Source organism: Lates calcarifer, linkage group LG15 (assembly GCF_001640805.2).
Source record: "Lates calcarifer isolate ASB-BC8 linkage group LG15, TLL_Latcal_v3, whole genome shotgun sequence".
Lineage (NCBI taxonomy): Eukaryota > Metazoa > Chordata > Actinopteri > Centropomidae > Lates > Lates calcarifer.
In genome coordinates this window covers 13,009,782-13,027,233 of record NC_066847.1, presented here as the reverse complement: position 1 = coordinate 13,027,233, position 17,452 = coordinate 13,009,782, and the positions used below count along the sequence as shown (strand labels likewise).

The following is a 17,452-nucleotide window of genomic DNA, read 5'->3' as shown; positions in this document are numbered from 1 at the left end:
AAAACTGTGTGTTCATTCCTGAATTTTTAACACATAGTTTCATATATATATTTTATATCAGCAAACAAACATCAAGACATCTGATGTACCTGTTTAAAGAGGACCCCTGCCCACTCCATTTGTCCACTCACTTTTCTCCAGTCTTGAAATACCATGCATCTTTTAGAGCCCAGAAGTGTCACACTACTGCTGTTTTAAATCTTGTGTATGGGTCTGACTCTTTCTCTTCTGGGTCTTTCAGTCTCAAGATCTTGTTTGTTTCAGTTGTTTACACACATGAAAAAGTAAACAATGGCACAAAATAACACACATTTTTATAACAGGACTTAGATGGAACTCTTTGAATGTTTATTTTCAGACACACACATTGTATTTAGGCACATCATGAGACATTATTACTTGTGGCAGCAGTGGTCTAGTGGGATACTAAAATGACAAAACACACTAATTCAGTGATTTTGCATACTGTCTGTTTTTCTGATCTAAAAAAATCAACACACAAAAATATGTAGGTGTGATTGGATATGTGCTGTAATATTATAATGGCACATCAGGTATAAAAACAAAAATCTTTTTCATTGCCTTTTTCATAAGTGACAAAACAAAACATCCTAAAAAAAAATAAAAGGCATCTATTTATAAAATCCTATCAGGATACATTCATTTTTCCTTGTGATGTCCCCATCTCACAGTAAAACCAGACAGATTAAAGCCCCTTTGGCTCACAAAAGGAAGAAACACAGTGGATCATAAATTCCTATCATAACTTTCAATAAGGCACTTGAATCATGTTGTCAGATTTACGTTTGATAAAATTCAGCTATAGTTACCATACTGTCCACAGCTGAAGAAGAAAAAAAAATTAAGGTAACCCTGTGTGCTGCTTCTTATGTCGTACCAAATACAACTAATTTCATTTCAGCCTAAACTGTGCTGTCTGACCTTTTAACAAGACACTGGAACAAAAAAAATCACCTGAGTAATATGCTGCATTTCTATATCACCTTCTTCACTTAGTTACCATACAGTAGTGTTTCAAGACTGGCATTTTTCTACACTTTCCACTTTAAATGTTAAAATATTTTTTCATGAGTTACTGTTAGCTTTCCCAGCAGGTAGACACAATGGCCAAGGTGTCTAATGTAAACATGCTATGATCATAATGCAGCAGATGTGCTCAGCTCATCCGGACACGCAGGGGACAATACTTACCACCTGCACTGTAGACTAGTGGTGTTTATGTGTTTGTTTGTACAACTGTGTGTGTTGTGTTGTGTTGTGTTGTGTTGTGTATCAGTCAGCTTCCTGTCTGAAGTGCAGGACGTAATAGTCATGGACGTACATCAGGACGGCAAACGGCTGACCAATGATGAGGGATATCCACACTGCGGCATTACCGTAGTTACCACGCAGGAAGCGACCAACAAACCAGGCTAATGGAAGCTGATGAGTCAATAGAAAAGGTAATTAAATAAACATAGTGGGTGATTGTGTGTTTTTTTTTTTTAATGATTAATTGTAGTCTCAATTTCTGATTCCTGTTGTCTGTGTTGTACGACTCAGCACACTATAATGAATAACAAACTAACAGAGTCAGCAAAGTACAAGAGGCACTTATATTGCATATTGTCCCACCGTATTTTCCATGATACATCAAACACGCCCTGTAATGCCAATGAGGTCTTTAATGAAGTTAATTATACTGGAGCCAAGGCCAAATATCCTATAGGAGTCAAAAGCAACATCATCCACTTGTTTTTATTTAGATTTTTTGTATGATTTGGCTCCACAAATGAACTATTTACTTGATGCCACACCACCTCTAACCTACCTATAACCCTTTTAAACCTTTTCAAGCATTAAGAAGGAATTTCATACAAGATATATATAATTTTATTTTAAAATATATATAATTTAGTGCAAAGCCTGTGCGAACCACAGCTGCAAGTTTATCATCAATGATATGTGTTGGGTCTTACCTGCGCCATCATTCCCGTGAAAGCCCAAAGTCTGAACATCCTGAGAGGAACACTCACCAGGTACTGAGACACACAGACAGACAGACAGTGAGAAATAATGTATTGATAAAATATAGTCTGACCCTCTGCACAGAAACATTTACCTGACAGAGGATTTACAGTTTTGAAGATATGAATTAGGAGGGGTCACTAATATTAGGCAGAGGGTCACGAGTGACTGATCTACTAAGACTATGAACTAAGACTAGTCTAGAGTGTGTAGTTAGCCACTGAAAGTTGTTATGGCCTCAGCTCTTACCTCATGGAAGAAAGCCGACAAGAAGAAGACAGCTGATTGGCTCACCATTTTACTAAATCCTCTTCTCAGCAGCGGCTTGTAAAAGTGGCTAAAAGACAGAGGGATGGATTATCAAACCAGTCGATGCACAGATCAGAACTATAAGAAAAAATCTCTCTCTCTCTTTTTTTTGCTATTGTCTGTCATTTTATAGATAATCAATAATTAATGATGGATGAAATTGTTAGTTAGTTACAACCTTAAATGGGTATATGAGAAAAATCAAATACACTGATACAAATTGTAAAAAAGAGAGCACTCATTTGTTCTATCCATCATTTACTGTTTTATTTCCTGCCTTCCTGTCTAATATGTTGAAGTGTCTTGTTAATTGATAAGTAAAGTAAGTAGTCTTTAAAGCCCCTGAATAGCCCTTTATTTACTTTGTCTTGTTTAATATAACCTCACTTGCTCACTTGCTCCTGCTGCTATGTTAGAGTATGTGGAACTGGCTGTGGGCACTGTATTTATTACTACCACTTACTCTCTCACAGCCAGATGAATCAGTTTCCCAAATACATCAGTGAGCCTTGTTAAGTCTTTTTCCCTGCATCAAACCCGCTGCTGTCCCCTGTGTGTCGCTTCGCTAAATTTTATTGTGTGTCACAGTGTTAGTGTGTGAGTAACTCACCGCAGACACCACTTGTGTACAGGGATGTTCCAGTTCTGCCAGAAATATGTCACTGTCTCAGAGTTCCTGAAAGAAGAATCCGCAAATACTGTGTTGAAGCATTATGGGATCTAAATAATGGATCCATGGCAGTTTGATTCAATTTCATGGGGGAGAAAAATTAAAAAAACTCAAAAAAGGAAAAGAGGAAATAATAAGTAATAAGTTATTATCCTACATTACACTGAGTTTTGAAACTGATTTACTTATATCAGCTAAGGTACAATACATGAAATGATGTGATAAAAACTCAATTGCTTGATGCATGTAAATAACAGTGTGTGCAGTAACTCTGAGCTGTACAGACCCAGACAGTCCTTCAGCACAGTACACCACCACTCCTCATAAAATTCATAAACAACACAGACACAAACAGATGCATAAACTAACCACCAGTCCTTGTAAAACTGTCTGTCTCCAAAGCGCAGCAGCTCAGCAGTGAAGTTCATAGACGAGTGGAAGAACCAATAGAAAAAAATCAGCCACAGCAAGTGATTCGGAACCTGGAGAGGGTTTGGAGAAATAGTTCAAAACTCAAGCATCTTTCCTTCTCATACTCTTGTGTGTAAACCATTTTGACACAACTGAAATGTAAATGTTGAGGTGATTTTGATTTTAATAATGTATGTTAATTAGCTGCGACTATGATTGTGAAGCAGTGTCACAGTTTTATCATGATCCCCCGCATCAAAGACGTTACATGGAAGACGTTATGAGGGAGAAAGACACAACTGTGTTTCTATAATGTTCTGTGTTACACGTTTCATCCTGTAAAGTGCTGGTCATCAACTCACAACAAGCATGAAGACAAACAAGCTTAGTAAAAGGTTCTAGTAATTTTACTGTAAGTGTTGGGTTTTTACTCACAGCTAATCTTAAGAGTCTCTCAGTCATTCTGGACAGATCCATGTCCTAGAGGAGAACAGAGGAGTGGAGAGGAGAGACCTATAGGTTAGCAAACAGTGCATCTGAAAACACCATGTTGTATGAGCTCCACAGTCATTCTGTCTTCCTCACCTCTAGTGGTTTCATGGAGCTTTGAATGATGGGAATCATCCACTGAAAGAGAAAGGAGAGCATGTTTTTTTTCCTTTCTCTTTTTTAATCAATGTCTGTCTGTCCAATACTCAGAGAAATACACTTACTTCACTGTATATCAGGAGTTTCATTTAAGTTGTAGAATTGATATAAATGATGAGATTAAAATACTATATAATTTGAATTGAAAGAAGACTTTATCACCATACATCAGTGTTGTTTTACATCATGAGGCTGTACCTGTTGAGTGAGACCAACTAACAGCTGGATGAAGAACAGCTGGGGAGAGAGACAGACATTGATAAAGTGAGTGACATTATTTCACAGTAATAAATTACCATAATGGCAGGTGCGTACTTGCTCTTAAGTACTTTTTTGGGAGATGCTTGTGAGAAACATTCACAGAATTGCTTTTAGGAATCACTCCTAAGCACTAAGATCAGGAAAGTGAGTGAAGTAAAGGTAGTGTTTGTCTGGCTGAGGCTCATATGAGACACTTACTCACCATTTCAAACAGTCTCCTCAGCAGGAAACTTGTGCGAATCTTAGGAGAGCGAGGGAAGTTGAGCTCATAGCACAGAGTTGGAGCAAAGACAAAGTAGTACATGTCTACAGAGAAGGACAATGTGACAATTCATCAAAATGTGGTAAAATGGAAACAGAAACAGTGATACATGACAGAAACATGACCAATTCAGTCTCATGCAAACACAAGAAAGAAGCACTGGAGTACCCCTGATGGTGAGGTTGCCAGGATAACACACTTTACGGTCACCTCCGTTCAAGTGCTGTGCTGAGGGACCTGTGGGAAGAATTAATACATTTATTAAATGTAAACACATATGCTTAAAATGATGTGTAATAATCCATTTTATGGGTCATGACAATTAAATAGAGAGAAGAATAATGACCAGATCTTGTAAACATAAAAAACAATGTTTGTTGTGATTTCAAAACAGCTCTATAATAGTTATTGTTTGCTAAACCATCATACTTTTTTTTTATCTGAGAGTTGCAGTGTCACATATCTGTCATTAGATGTCACTGTAGCAGCATGAGCAAGGAACTTTGAAGATGCTTTCTGGTAAGGACTCTCACTTTTGAAAACATTCAAAGCATTCATAGAAACTTGAATGAAAATTGACAATTTATTCATTTGGTATGCAAACTCTTTCCTGCCAAATTTTATAAGTGTGTGTGTGTGTGTGTGTGTGACTTACAAGACAGTGACCGGGCCAGTTTCTTGGCCTTGACAGTGCTCAACTCTCTGCACCACATGTTGACATCTTTATAGGAGTACAGCTTTAGGAAGAGAATGGTGTAAATACCAAGTACGAAAGCACCACCAACTGACAGAAAGACAGAGAGGGAGAGAGAGAGAGAGAGATCATGGTTAACATGTGATGTGGATGAGGCTGTGGTGCAAGAACATGTAACCAGCTGGTACAATGGTCCAACTTTGTTCATGTATACAGAGATGAGAGGAAGAAGTGAGGGAAAGCCAATAGAGTGCAGAAAATAGTGCAGATGAAGGGAGGAGGGAAGGAAGTGAACAAAAAGTGTGAGGTGGTGGATGGAGGGAGAGACAGGGGCAGAATGGAAAGCAAGAGAAAGAGAAAAAAGGGAGGATTTAGAGAATGGAAAAGGAAGTGAAAGAGATAACGAGGGGTCGTCATTTGATCTTGAACAAACAGCAAAACAAGCATAGTAAAATAAATAATCTCAGCTCAAAGTATGAAAACAGCGGAACTTTGCCAGTCTCCATGTTTTTTACCAGTGTGGTTGTCTGTGTCTGTGTGTGTGTGTGTGTGTGTGTGTGTGTATATATGTGCACGCTCATAAAACTGTGCCAGTGTTTGTTGCTACTGGTCAATGAGGGAAAACTGATTTGAAGGGAGATTAATAGACAGATTTTAAAAATTGAGAACATGTATGTGCGCGCGCACACACATACACACACGTGAATGAACTGAGCATTTTCTCCACCAGGGCATTAGCAATAGAGGATAATGCTGAACAGATAGGAAGACACACACCAACATACATATTCTCCCACACATGTGAACAAATGCACACACAAATGAAAACTGCATGTTGTGTCCACAGGGTGAGGTGGAGGTCAGCGCACCTGATATCAAACCAAAGCAGATCTTATCCATTAACCATCTGTCTCTCTGGCTCAATATTGCTGTCAGACAGCTACTGTAGTGATCATATAAACACAGATTCACAAAGGCGGAGCTTAAACAGAAAAACATGCCAGAGGAGCTAACAATCATCTACCCACAATTTCCCAACAAAAATCATGAATTTGCCTGGAAACGCACACGATGACGAATTTTCAAAAATGTGACTACGTGATTTTTGTTGCTTTTCCTTTGCCAGCAGAGGAATAGCATAGACAGAGAATGTGATGAGTCACTGATTGAAATCGACATGGTTTGTTTTTCACAGTAAGACGTGTTTGTCCTCCTTGGGGAGTACTTTGATCAGGGTAAAAAGTTCAAAGTGGTTGCACCGACATAAATGCCGGGCTTGGCTCCATCAGGTAACATGATGCCTACTACATGTACCTCAGATGCCAAGCTGACATGCTACACCTAGCCTGTGTAATATGGATAATCATCTAAGATCAGATCAGTAGATGGGAACTTGGAAATCACAAATAACACTGCAGCTGACCTGCAGCACCCAACTAAATTAGTCTGCTTCTTTTCTCAGTCAGAGCTATTTGAGTACCTGCATCCAAAAAAAAGTGTTTAGAGTCAATTTTCAACAGTTTAATACCTCTAAGCACACTGTTTAATGTACAATGGCTGAGTACTGGTTGCATAAGCAGAGTGTTACAGTGTGTTTTACACCTACTTGTAAAACACACTCCTTGCACCAGACTTGCCATGCTAGAAGACATCAAAAGCAGTGGAAATAATGAAATACTGTCAGCAGACAGTCGAGAACAGTTCTCCCTCATCACTACAGTATTCCTCAAAAGAAATTCAATACAATTTAAAATGACCTTGATATCAGATCCTCTGCTTCATGTAGAATGGCTGAATACTGGTTACATAAGTAATGTCCAATAAATGTAATAGTTCCCCTCACACAAACACACACACACATATCTGTACATACACACACCTGCCCTCTGTCATTGCCCTTCCTGTGTGAACAGCAGCGCAGAGAGGAGAACAGACAGACAGATGGACTGACTCCTTTACTCCTTCACCTCCCAGTGAGAGAACAGATGAGAGGAGAGGAGAGGAGAGGAGAGGAGAATATACCAAAATGGGAGAGGAGCAAAGAATTAAAACAGTGACTTTCTTGGACTACATTAACACTAAAAGGTGAGCCAAATTACACTATAAACTCAGTATCTGTCTCATGGTTGTGATAAAGTTAAAGCTGTACAAACTAAAGCTTAAAGAATAAAAGAATTGGCCAAATATCTGAGCTAAATATATCATGTTAATGGTGTGAAATACAGCTACTCTGGAACATTTGTGGGTTCAAATGACATATGTGACCTCAGCGGTAAAATATTTTTGAATTTCACATTATGTTTTAAGGACGCAAGACCAGAACATAAAACCCTGTACCACAATAAACATGGGTTGGCCTGAGGTAATGGGAAGTATGAGAAATGTGCTTTATTTGGTGAAGAAATAACTCTTGACTGTTGAATGCAACACAATGTTGCTTGCCATCTTGAGTCATTTACTTGCCAAAAAACAGCAGCACATAAAAGGGGAATATCTGTATTTTTTCATATAAAGCACTGGAACTTTTTCAATAAGTCATATTATGTATCATGCAGTGTGGAGTATTGCAAATGCATCATAAGGGAACTGCATGGTTTGAGGAGGGTGACCATGGTTTCTGTCAGGCAGCCTGATGAAGACAGAGGAAGGTGACCCTTGGATGACCCCATACTGCAAACCGCAGCTATTTCCTTTCCTTTCCTTTCCTTTCCTTTCCTTTCCTTTCGTCTCCTCCCCTATCCTCTCCTCGCCTCTCCTCTCCTCAGAGCCAGCTGGAAGTAATCCAGTCATGACCAACTGGTCCATTACCACTAACCGACTCCAATTATGACTCCGTATAAGACATGTCTTTTACTGCACTATCAAACTGGTCAACTGCTTTTCTGAAGGGCAAGGATGTGAATGTCCTCTTAATCCTCATTACAATCACATTATTTTCTATTTTATACACATGGCCACATTGTAAACTACCAGTGAATTGATAATGGGTTGGCTGTTTCAGTCAACTATTTGTCTCAGTTATGCAGAGTGGTTCGTAGCAGGGCTACAGAGATGGTATTTTAATAACAGTAAGACACATTTTACCTGGGGTCATGGAGGGGACCAATAGGACCACTGCAGCAGGGAATGTTAGCATGATTGCCATGTTAATGCAATGGACCAGAAATCCCACAGGTTCACTGAATGAACCCTGAGTAGAGACAGAGACAAAGAGAGGCAGCAGGAGTTTTTATAGAAAATCTTAAAAACAGTATGTTGTCCTGTTTTAAACCACTGTCACTCGATCTAAGTTGATCTAAGTTATTTTGCTTGCAAATGTTTTACTTTGTTGTTGAGTTTATTCTAAAAACTGACAAGAATAAAGCAGCTAAACATAAAAAATCTTTTAAGCATTTGTTTACTTTGCTTTTGAAGACCAAACTACATTTTGAGTTATGGTGGCCTAGTAAAGTTTTAAAAGGCTCATAATGTTCCATATTCATGCCCAACAGACAGAGCATAACTGAATATGTCCTAAATGCAGATGGTGAAACTAATTTTCCCATTTAACATATGCAGATGTAGTTGGGGAGGGTCAGCTAGTCAGTCAGTTTTAGAAAAATAATCCCTCCTGGGAGTTTGCGAAAGTGCTCTGAATTCAACAGTTCAGTTTAAATCCACAGCGGTCTGATGTTTAAGTGCAGGCGGGGTTTCTCTACTCACCTTTGACAGCTGCCTTTCAGTGTAGAGAGCCACCAGAATGAACACATTGGACACTGTCAAAACACAATGAGAGACTCGTGTCAGTTCATCCAAAACAGTCCATGTTACATCGTTCGCACCATACTTTTAAAGGGTCCCTGTGGAATGAGACTATAACCCATGATTTTTGAGTATGTAAGTAAGTATTAATTCTGTTCCTCTAATAGTCACATTGCTGGTAGGAAATCTGACAGTTGAGACAGGAGTTGTTTTGTAAGAGTCAACTATCAATTTCCTGAGACAACTGTGATTACAGTAATACTATGCTGTGTGTTTTCGCCTTATTTCAGGCAGATTATTTTAACAGTATCCACTGAGTTTTGAAAGGCTTCATTAACCTAAGCCTTATGTTAAACCTATAAAGTAACAAGATCACTTTATGTTTTCACTAAGTGAAAGATTTATGTTTTCACTAAGTGAAAACATAAATCTTACCAAACAGGATTGTCAAGCTTTTCGCAGTCTGTATTTTTTCTGATTAAATAAGGAAGTGAAGACATTTTGCATCTTTCACACACTGTATACAAAAGACTGGGACTCGGCAGGATTCAACAAGTCTATGTTGTTATGTCCTACTTTTAGCTTTTCAAATGCCTTTTTAGCAGAGAACTTGCTTTGTATCTAATGGCTACAATATCCACACTTTAGAAAAGCAGGGTTAGTATTGAGACATATTTGAGCCAAAATTAGCCCATTTTTTTCTTTAATGAACACTTTATTATGCAGTAACTGTTGTCACTAACCCTGATTCTGTGAGGTGCAAATTAGACTAAACTGTATGTAGATTTTTCCTTTTTATCTTGCAGGAGTATCAGGTTAAACTGCAGGGTAACTCACTGCTGAATGAACTTTGAAGGAAACCACTGGTATGTAGATTGCTCATTACCCCGACTAGACTAGGCTGAGCCACACTGATGACACATAATTGCAGCAATTGTTCCATTTTAAAACCCTAATCAGAGCATTAGCATGTCAATCCATCTAATCTAGAGTGAACAGATGTGTAAACTGCCAGACATTTTGATTAGTGGGCCTTATCATCCTGTCATCAATGCAACTATCCATCAGCACTGCCATTCCAAATCAGTTTGCGTAATGGTGCAGTCACATGCTTGTTTTTCAGAATCAGAATCAGACTTTATTAGTAAGTAAGTTTGCACATACAAGGTATTTGGGATAGAAAGTAGAAGTAAGAGTAAAAGCAAAAAACAAACACTATATTTACAAGGAACATAAATATACTTATAATTTAAATGTTAAGTGTAGAGTGCAAATGTGTAAGGGTGGCAGTGATTGTCTGCAGAGATGTGCATTAATGTAACGCATAAATGTGGGTTTAATGTTAATGTAATGTGTAATGGGTATGTGTGTGTGTGTGTGTGTGTGTGTGTGTGTGTGTGTGTGGGGGGGGGGGGGGTTACATGAGATTCTGTATTTAAGCAAACGTCATATTTCATCTTACCCTTACACTTAAACACCTCTAGAGAGTAAACAAAAATCACAGTCAGGAGACCAACTATCTCACAGCAATTTCCACACAGTAATTCTTTTAACCATGTGGCTTTTAACACAGGCACAACTCAGATTTTCAGAGAATATGCAGACTGCAGCATCATGACAAATTATTTTACTGTAACTTCAAAACATTCTAGCACTCATTCAGCATAATATGGTCTGCTGAAAAAAGGTCAGAACAGTTAAAAAACAAAAAACACTGCTGTTTCTGAAATCAAACTGTTTCACATTTAACCAAAATAGACTTTGACCAGGTGTTATTTTATCTTTAACACAGTACAAGTGGTTGTCAAATGTTCAAAACCGCAAACAGAGAACAATGGTCCAAACTGTGTCCGGGACATAAAAAAGGATGGGTGGAGCCTGCTCATCAACCATTAAGAGTTAACTATCTGAAGAGTAGAGATGACATGAAATTCATTGCATGCTATTGCTAATGTGCTATGTTTTTTAATCTCTTTAGGAAACAGGCCTGTTCAGCACCTTTGACAAACAGCAACTATTGTACCCACTCGTGCATCAAACTGAGACAAACAACACCATTAAGCACCTGTTCGATGCACATAAACCTTTCACCAGGTATCTACTGCGTGGCTTTTGGAAGACATTTTGAAAGCAACACATTTATAATGTAGTGAAATAAATACCTCATGTTAGAGTAAAATTCATTTTCAATTTTTGGTCACTCACAGGTCAGTATGTAAAACTTTTCTAGACTGTTTTTCCAAACTTTCCCCACTATTATAAAGTGTAGACTACTCATTTACTCTGTGTTGGGGTATTTGTGTGTGGAAGTGTGTGTGTGTGTGTGTGTGTGTGTGTGTGTGTGTTGCTGCAGTGAATCTAGGAGTACTGAATGCCCTCTGGGAATGAGCTGCTTTACTGTCCATGCAACTGTAAACACACTCCCACTCTCACCTGTCTCTTGCCCATTGTCATTTACCTTAACTCCATCCACCCCTCCCTGTCTCTCGCTCTTCTCTTGCCCAGTGTTGATGCAGCACTTTACATTAACATATTACACTCCCCATTTTTATCTCACCACCTCTCTCTGCAGCACAGTACAAGTGTGCAGTATATAGGCCAGGTGATTGTCCCTCTAGAGACACTCTATAGCTGCACCACTGCAGACTTTCACTGCAATATACCATAAAAATAAATACTGAAAAAAGTTTGAATATAGCATGTGCCCCTGTGTGTCTTAAAACAAGGCATGGCTTGAAATGAGGCAGATCGCACCAACTATTGTCAGAAAAAGTGAGTGTACCTCACTTGAAATGGTTCAACAGAATTTTTTAGGGCCACTGTCAGATATGTTGGTACTCAGTTCCACAAAGCTGCATATGACTTCCACACCTCCCCAGTTGTTCACTCAAAATACTGTGGTTGATTATTCTGGTTTGTGCGAGCTTTTGATTCTATTTTTTTCCCTTCAAGTTGTAGCATGAGTGCTCTGCACCAGGTGACATTGTGAAGTGATTTTCCACTCCAACTAAAAATGATCTATATCACATAATCATTTAAATTAATAATTAAGTAACTTCACATTCAGCATTTTCATCTTTGTCACAAGAACGCATTGTTTGCTCTCCATGGAGTTGATATTTGAGACAGATGTTTTTTTTTTTACCTACCAATCAGCAGGCATGCTGCTGGCCAACTGTAGGGGTCGTGTAGAAACAAGGAAATCACCTGAATAGGGTCCACCAGCACGCCATACCTTACAAACAATCAAACAAAACAAAAACAGGAAAAAGCAAATTAAAAAAGAAAAATATAAATTAAGATGCATGTGTGAACAGTCGGAATGCAGAAATTGATTTTAAAGTCAATTCATGAAGTCAGCCTTATTCAAACAATAAAGAACTACACACTGGATGCATATGTACTATACAAGGAAAATGGATGATTGAAGTTTACTGAATTGTTTACAGCTGACACGAGATGTAGATATCCATACATAGTCTTTTTATGCGGCAACAACTGTGGCCAGAGGCATTATGTTTTCAGGTTGTTTGTCCATTGGTCACATTTTCGTGCACCTGAAATGTGACCGCACATCTCAAGAACACCTTGGGGGAATTTCTTCAAATTAAGCACAAACTCTCACTTGGACTAAAGGATGAACAGATTAGAATTTGGTGGCCAAAGGTTAAAGGTCAAGATCAATGTGACCTTACAAAACACTCAAAGTACATTATTTCAAAATATCCACTACACTACATACACTAAACTACAGTAGTCTGGACAGACATGGATGTAAACTGCAAAGTGACTGGTTGGCTGAGGCATACAACCATGAGTTGGTAATTCTGGTTTTTACAGTAGACATTTTGATTCGTCATAGCAGGGAAAGCACAGGTGTGACTAAGAATATTAACAATAGCTCAGTTCCATTATGTGTCCCAGTAAGACATTTCAATGAGTGCATAAGTGAAATGCAGATGTTTTTATTGTATTAAGTACACCTCTGCTTTTCATGCTCTGACATGTCAAAATATCTGCTGTGAATAAGCTCTATTGACTAAATAGAGCCACAATGAGCCTTTCATGGATTAGTGAAAGCACTCGGTAAGGACGAGAAGTTTTTATCATTTAAAGACCCTGTTCTTCTTTACGGAATATTTCAAATATCACTGTAATTTCTATTTAAGGATAACACACTGGGTATAAGAGAGAAGCCTCTTGAAATAAATGGAAATAATTTAGGTGAAAAAGACAGGAATATAAAATAACATTAAAAGAACCCAAATTTACTCACCTTAACAGGTTTTCTAAGAAGAGGCGAGCGTTATTCAGCACCTGTAATAAAAAGCAAAATTAAGGATATAAATGTCTAGATATGTGTTTCTGTTTGTCATACTATAATACTCCCTATTCCTTTCATTCTACTTATGTTTCTTTCATCGTTGTCATAGTCATTTTTTCCATCTTAATTGAATGGACTTGTTCCTTTATATTCTCTCCTCCTCTATGTTTTTCTCTCTCCTTCTGTTGCTCCCCCTTTTTCCTACCTCTCCCTGCATATATCCCATCTCTTTCCTCTCCTCACCCTCCATCCTTTTCATCCCCCTCCCATCGTTCTTTTTATCCCTCCTCCTCTCTCTCCTCTTTTCTAAATGGAATGTAATATCTCATTACCCAGCACAAAGGCTCTATGCCTGGGTATGGGACAGAAGTTCAGTGGGAATGAAGGAAAACCTCCTGCGATGAACACAAAAATCTGTGTTCAAAGCCTGCATTAACAAAAGGCTTTGCTAGCCTCCTCTTCTCTTATATTCTGTCGCTTCTCTTGAGCACAGAAGAGTGAGAGCTGCACAAGATGTTGAGTTTGACATAAATCAGTAATTATATTATCTTACTGTTCTTGTACATAATTTTTATGTTTTGAGAAAACTGAACTGAATTAACAACAACTGAATTTTGATATGATTTCTCAAAAAAAGAAGAAAGAAAACTTGAATAACTTGACTTTTTTGTTTTTGTTTTGATTACTTCATAAAATGAAATCTAACTCCCCAAATGATCGGCCTGCACGGTAACATGTTTGATTTAGACCATCTTAGAACAGGGTTGGCAAATCTAGTTGGCAAGGCAGGAAACCAGATTTAACACAGAATCAGACACAGTGAGTCTGTTTGAAAATAAGAGGGTATTTATAGAACAATCTGGACTAATTCTTCTTTATCTTATGTCAGTTTGATTTATTCAATTGTATCTATCTTTGCCAGTGGATTATCTTCTTGATATTCACTCTCTCCTTCTGTTTTATAGTGGGCTCTCTGATGTAAAAGACATGATGAGAACAAACTAAGGCTAACTGAATTAAACAATTCAGTTGAGGGCTTCAAAATGAATTTTCTGATTAGTGCTCGGTTTTACAGTCACTGGCTACATTACTGAGACCTGAGAGGTATATGTAAATCTTATGTCATTTATGCTAGTATACCTATTCACACAACTATGTGTTTTCAAATTTATCCTATGTGTGTGTGTGTGTGTGTGTGTGTGCACATCTTACCAGCATCACCACACACCAATTGAGGATTCCTCTGTAGTTATTGTAACCACTGGCTGAACTCAGCAGGGACTCCTGTGTCTTGTGACAGCTACAGAAACAGATGGAAGCATGGGTCATTCAAGAATAATATGATCTTAAATTAGGTTTATTTATATTTAACACATGCATAATAACAACTGCACACCAAATGATAAACATGAGGAAAAAGAAATGGCTGTTGTTACACTGACATCAGTTTGTTGTCAGTTTTAGAAGGAAGGGAGGAAGATGGCCCGCCAACTCACTCAGGGTACTCACTTACTATTTTTTTTAAATACATTTTTGTTTTTGCTTTCTAGAATTTAAATCTGGTTGTTTTAAGATTTTATCTAAGGGCAAAGTCATTTTAGCCACCACGAAGTAAGGGCTTAAAGCAGCAAATATCCCTGTTCATTAGGCCAAAAATTATGCAAAACATATGCTTTGAGTTACATTACGTGACTTGAAATGTAATAGTAGTAGTTATCCATACACAGTAAACCGTAGCCGGTTTCATTTTTGGTTGAATAAAAGCCCTGTCGTTGTTGTTGATGATGTTTTTCATCCAAACTGTGAAAGGGAAAACATTGGGGGACTAAATATTTTTGATGCAGGGCTACATGGGCTGCTACTTGACCACTGCTGACCTACATCTGACAACAAATGAGTGGCAGCAACTCAAAGTACAAGTGGTTACTTGATGGGAAAACATATTTGTTCACTACTTGCAAAGTTGCATGCAAATATTATGTGGTTTTATTTATGTCCCTTGGGACATTTTTTTTATTTCCTGATGGTACAATAGAGCATAATAAAATCATCTATTGCACACTAAACACCAGGTAGTACAGTATCAACATTAATTCACAGGGTATACTTTAGTATTGTGCAGCTGGGACACCGTGCTGGTGTACGGAGATCACACTAGCCCACATTTCACCCTTGTTCATGGGGCCCCGAGTTACGCCCTTGATCACTGAAAAAGCCTACAAGTCCCATATATATCGTTTGGTAGCCATGAAGGTTAAGCGCTTAAGTTTTTGTTTCTCTGCCAAGCAACAGTGGGGATATGCGAGTCAACATATGAAATGAGTGACAACATACACAAAACCAGCAGGGGTTGTCCCGGACGACCCCAAACGCCCCCGGGCTGTGGTACGCCGACCAGCCGTTAACCCCTCTCGGTCTGCCGCACATTTAAGCTAGCTGAAGTTACTTACGACACAAGATAAATTAGACGGCAATTATATTAGCTTAAAGTAAATGTGAAGTTAGCTGGTGGTCCTGGGAAGCTTGACGTTAGCTGTGTCACGACAAAACAAACACTACTAAACTTTCCCCAAACGAAACACCTCGGTAAGTTTTGTTACTCACCTCAGTCTGTCACTTATGTCACCCCTGCGTTTCTTTTTCTCAGTCTTTGATTTGGACCGGACCGTCTCCAGCGACCGGTCACGTTTCTTCTCCAGGCCATTGTCAGCGCTAATGTCAGCGGTCACTGAGCTCTGACACACCGTTGCAGACCTCCCGTTCATCGGCTGCAAACTCGCACCTCTCCCCGCCGCGAGAGTCGCCCTTCTCCTGCGAGTTAATGTGGACCCGACCGCGTCCGAGTCACCCATGGTGACAGAGAGACAAAAAAAACAGCGACTCTAAACCTGTAAAAGTTCACTTCAGCAGTTTGATTTGGATAGTAGCATGCCTGTTGCTACTATGACACACAACCGTAGTAGCCTGGAAGAGAGGGAAGTGAGGGAAGCTGCTACAATCCGCCCTAAGCTCAGATTTCCGTACACTTGACATGGGGGTAGGAGTGTATTCATGACGCCACATTGACTAAAGAAAGACTGGTAGTGTAACTGGTGAGTCAGACTCTGAAGGTTTATTCAGGAGAGGTAAACGTGGTTTCACTCTCTCTGGCAAGGCTACTCCCAGAATAAACAACAATAGAATAGACTGAATGTTCTTGTTAAAATACAGTAATATGAAATAAATCCTATCTTTGATCTGATTTAACACAGAAACATCATATAAATTCAAGATACCTGCAGGTTGAATGTCAGCAAGATAGAACACCAGCAGAAAAGACAAGAATAGTTGATAAAACAATTTGACCTCAAGGTCCATTTAGTCCTTTTTCTTTACCTTTTTCTTTTCTTTGAACACTCTAAGGACTACTCATCCATGTTTGCTTAAAAATTGATGGTCAGTGGGTGTAAATAAGGAATGTAAGTCAACTCCACCTGCTGATGAAGATGTAATACAATCATAAACTCTGCTCAAGGAACTTTCAACATCAAAAATACAATAACCTAACAGCCTATAAAATTACATATTATGTGTGTTGTCTGTAGAAGAAAAAAAATCCAAGTAGATTTGTCCCTCAGGAGGACTTTTAGCATAATGTAAACACTTGAAAGCACCAAAACAACTGTTGAGACTGATTACTTGCAGCTGAAACTGATGTTGAGCAAGGTACAGTTTAGGTTAATGAAATCTCCACTAAGTCTGTCAATGTATAGTGCTGACTGAGTCTAATCTGATGCAATGACCTTATTACAGCGACAAAACATTTTGAAATAGGGAACAACACAACCTCTCATCTGGTTCCACCCTCTGAAACCACCAAACTTAACATGTTCTCTCCCACTAATGGTAAGGATAATTTTTCATCCATCTATAGTTCTATGGTGTGTTGTAGTCATCACAGCCCCATACAGCCACAAGGGTGTCTAATACGAACTGTTAGTCTTGTTAAAGATGCAGCGCTCCTTCAACTCTCTGGCTAAAGTAGTTTAACAGTTTAATTTTAGGGATTATTAATTCACTGTAGTGGATTGGATTTGGGTTTATGTTTTAACTATCTTCACTGAG

General features: G+C 38.6%; 1 protein-coding gene and 1 long non-coding RNA gene across 2 annotated transcripts in view; one reads left to right on the top strand and one right to left on the bottom strand.

Moving 5' to 3' along the window:
* Positions 1-326: 326 nt before the first annotated feature.
* On the bottom strand, positions 327-16,386 carry dgat1b (diacylglycerol O-acyltransferase 1b). The gene is made up of 17 exons (XM_018686211.2): positions 15,953-16,386; positions 14,561-14,648; positions 13,301-13,341; positions 12,174-12,259; positions 8,986-9,038; positions 8,368-8,473; positions 5,245-5,373; positions 4,758-4,826; positions 4,530-4,633; positions 4,265-4,303; positions 4,004-4,045; positions 3,854-3,898; positions 3,377-3,489; positions 2,948-3,013; positions 2,278-2,365; positions 1,980-2,042; positions 327-1,443 (listed from the first exon to the last, which is right to left on the bottom strand). The coding sequence occupies exons 1-17, from the start codon at positions 16,198-16,200 to the stop codon at positions 1,294-1,296; spliced, it is 1,530 nt and encodes a 509-aa protein (XP_018541727.1). The 5' UTR covers positions 16,201-16,386; the 3' UTR covers positions 327-1,293.
* Positions 15,540-17,452, top strand: part of LOC108889636 (uncharacterized) — a 151,729-nt gene continuing 149,816 nt past the window's right edge. The window contains exon 1 of the long non-coding RNA XR_001962017.2: positions 15,540-15,934. This is a non-coding gene — a long non-coding RNA (uncharacterized LOC108889636). The remainder of the gene's footprint in view (positions 15,935-17,452) is intronic.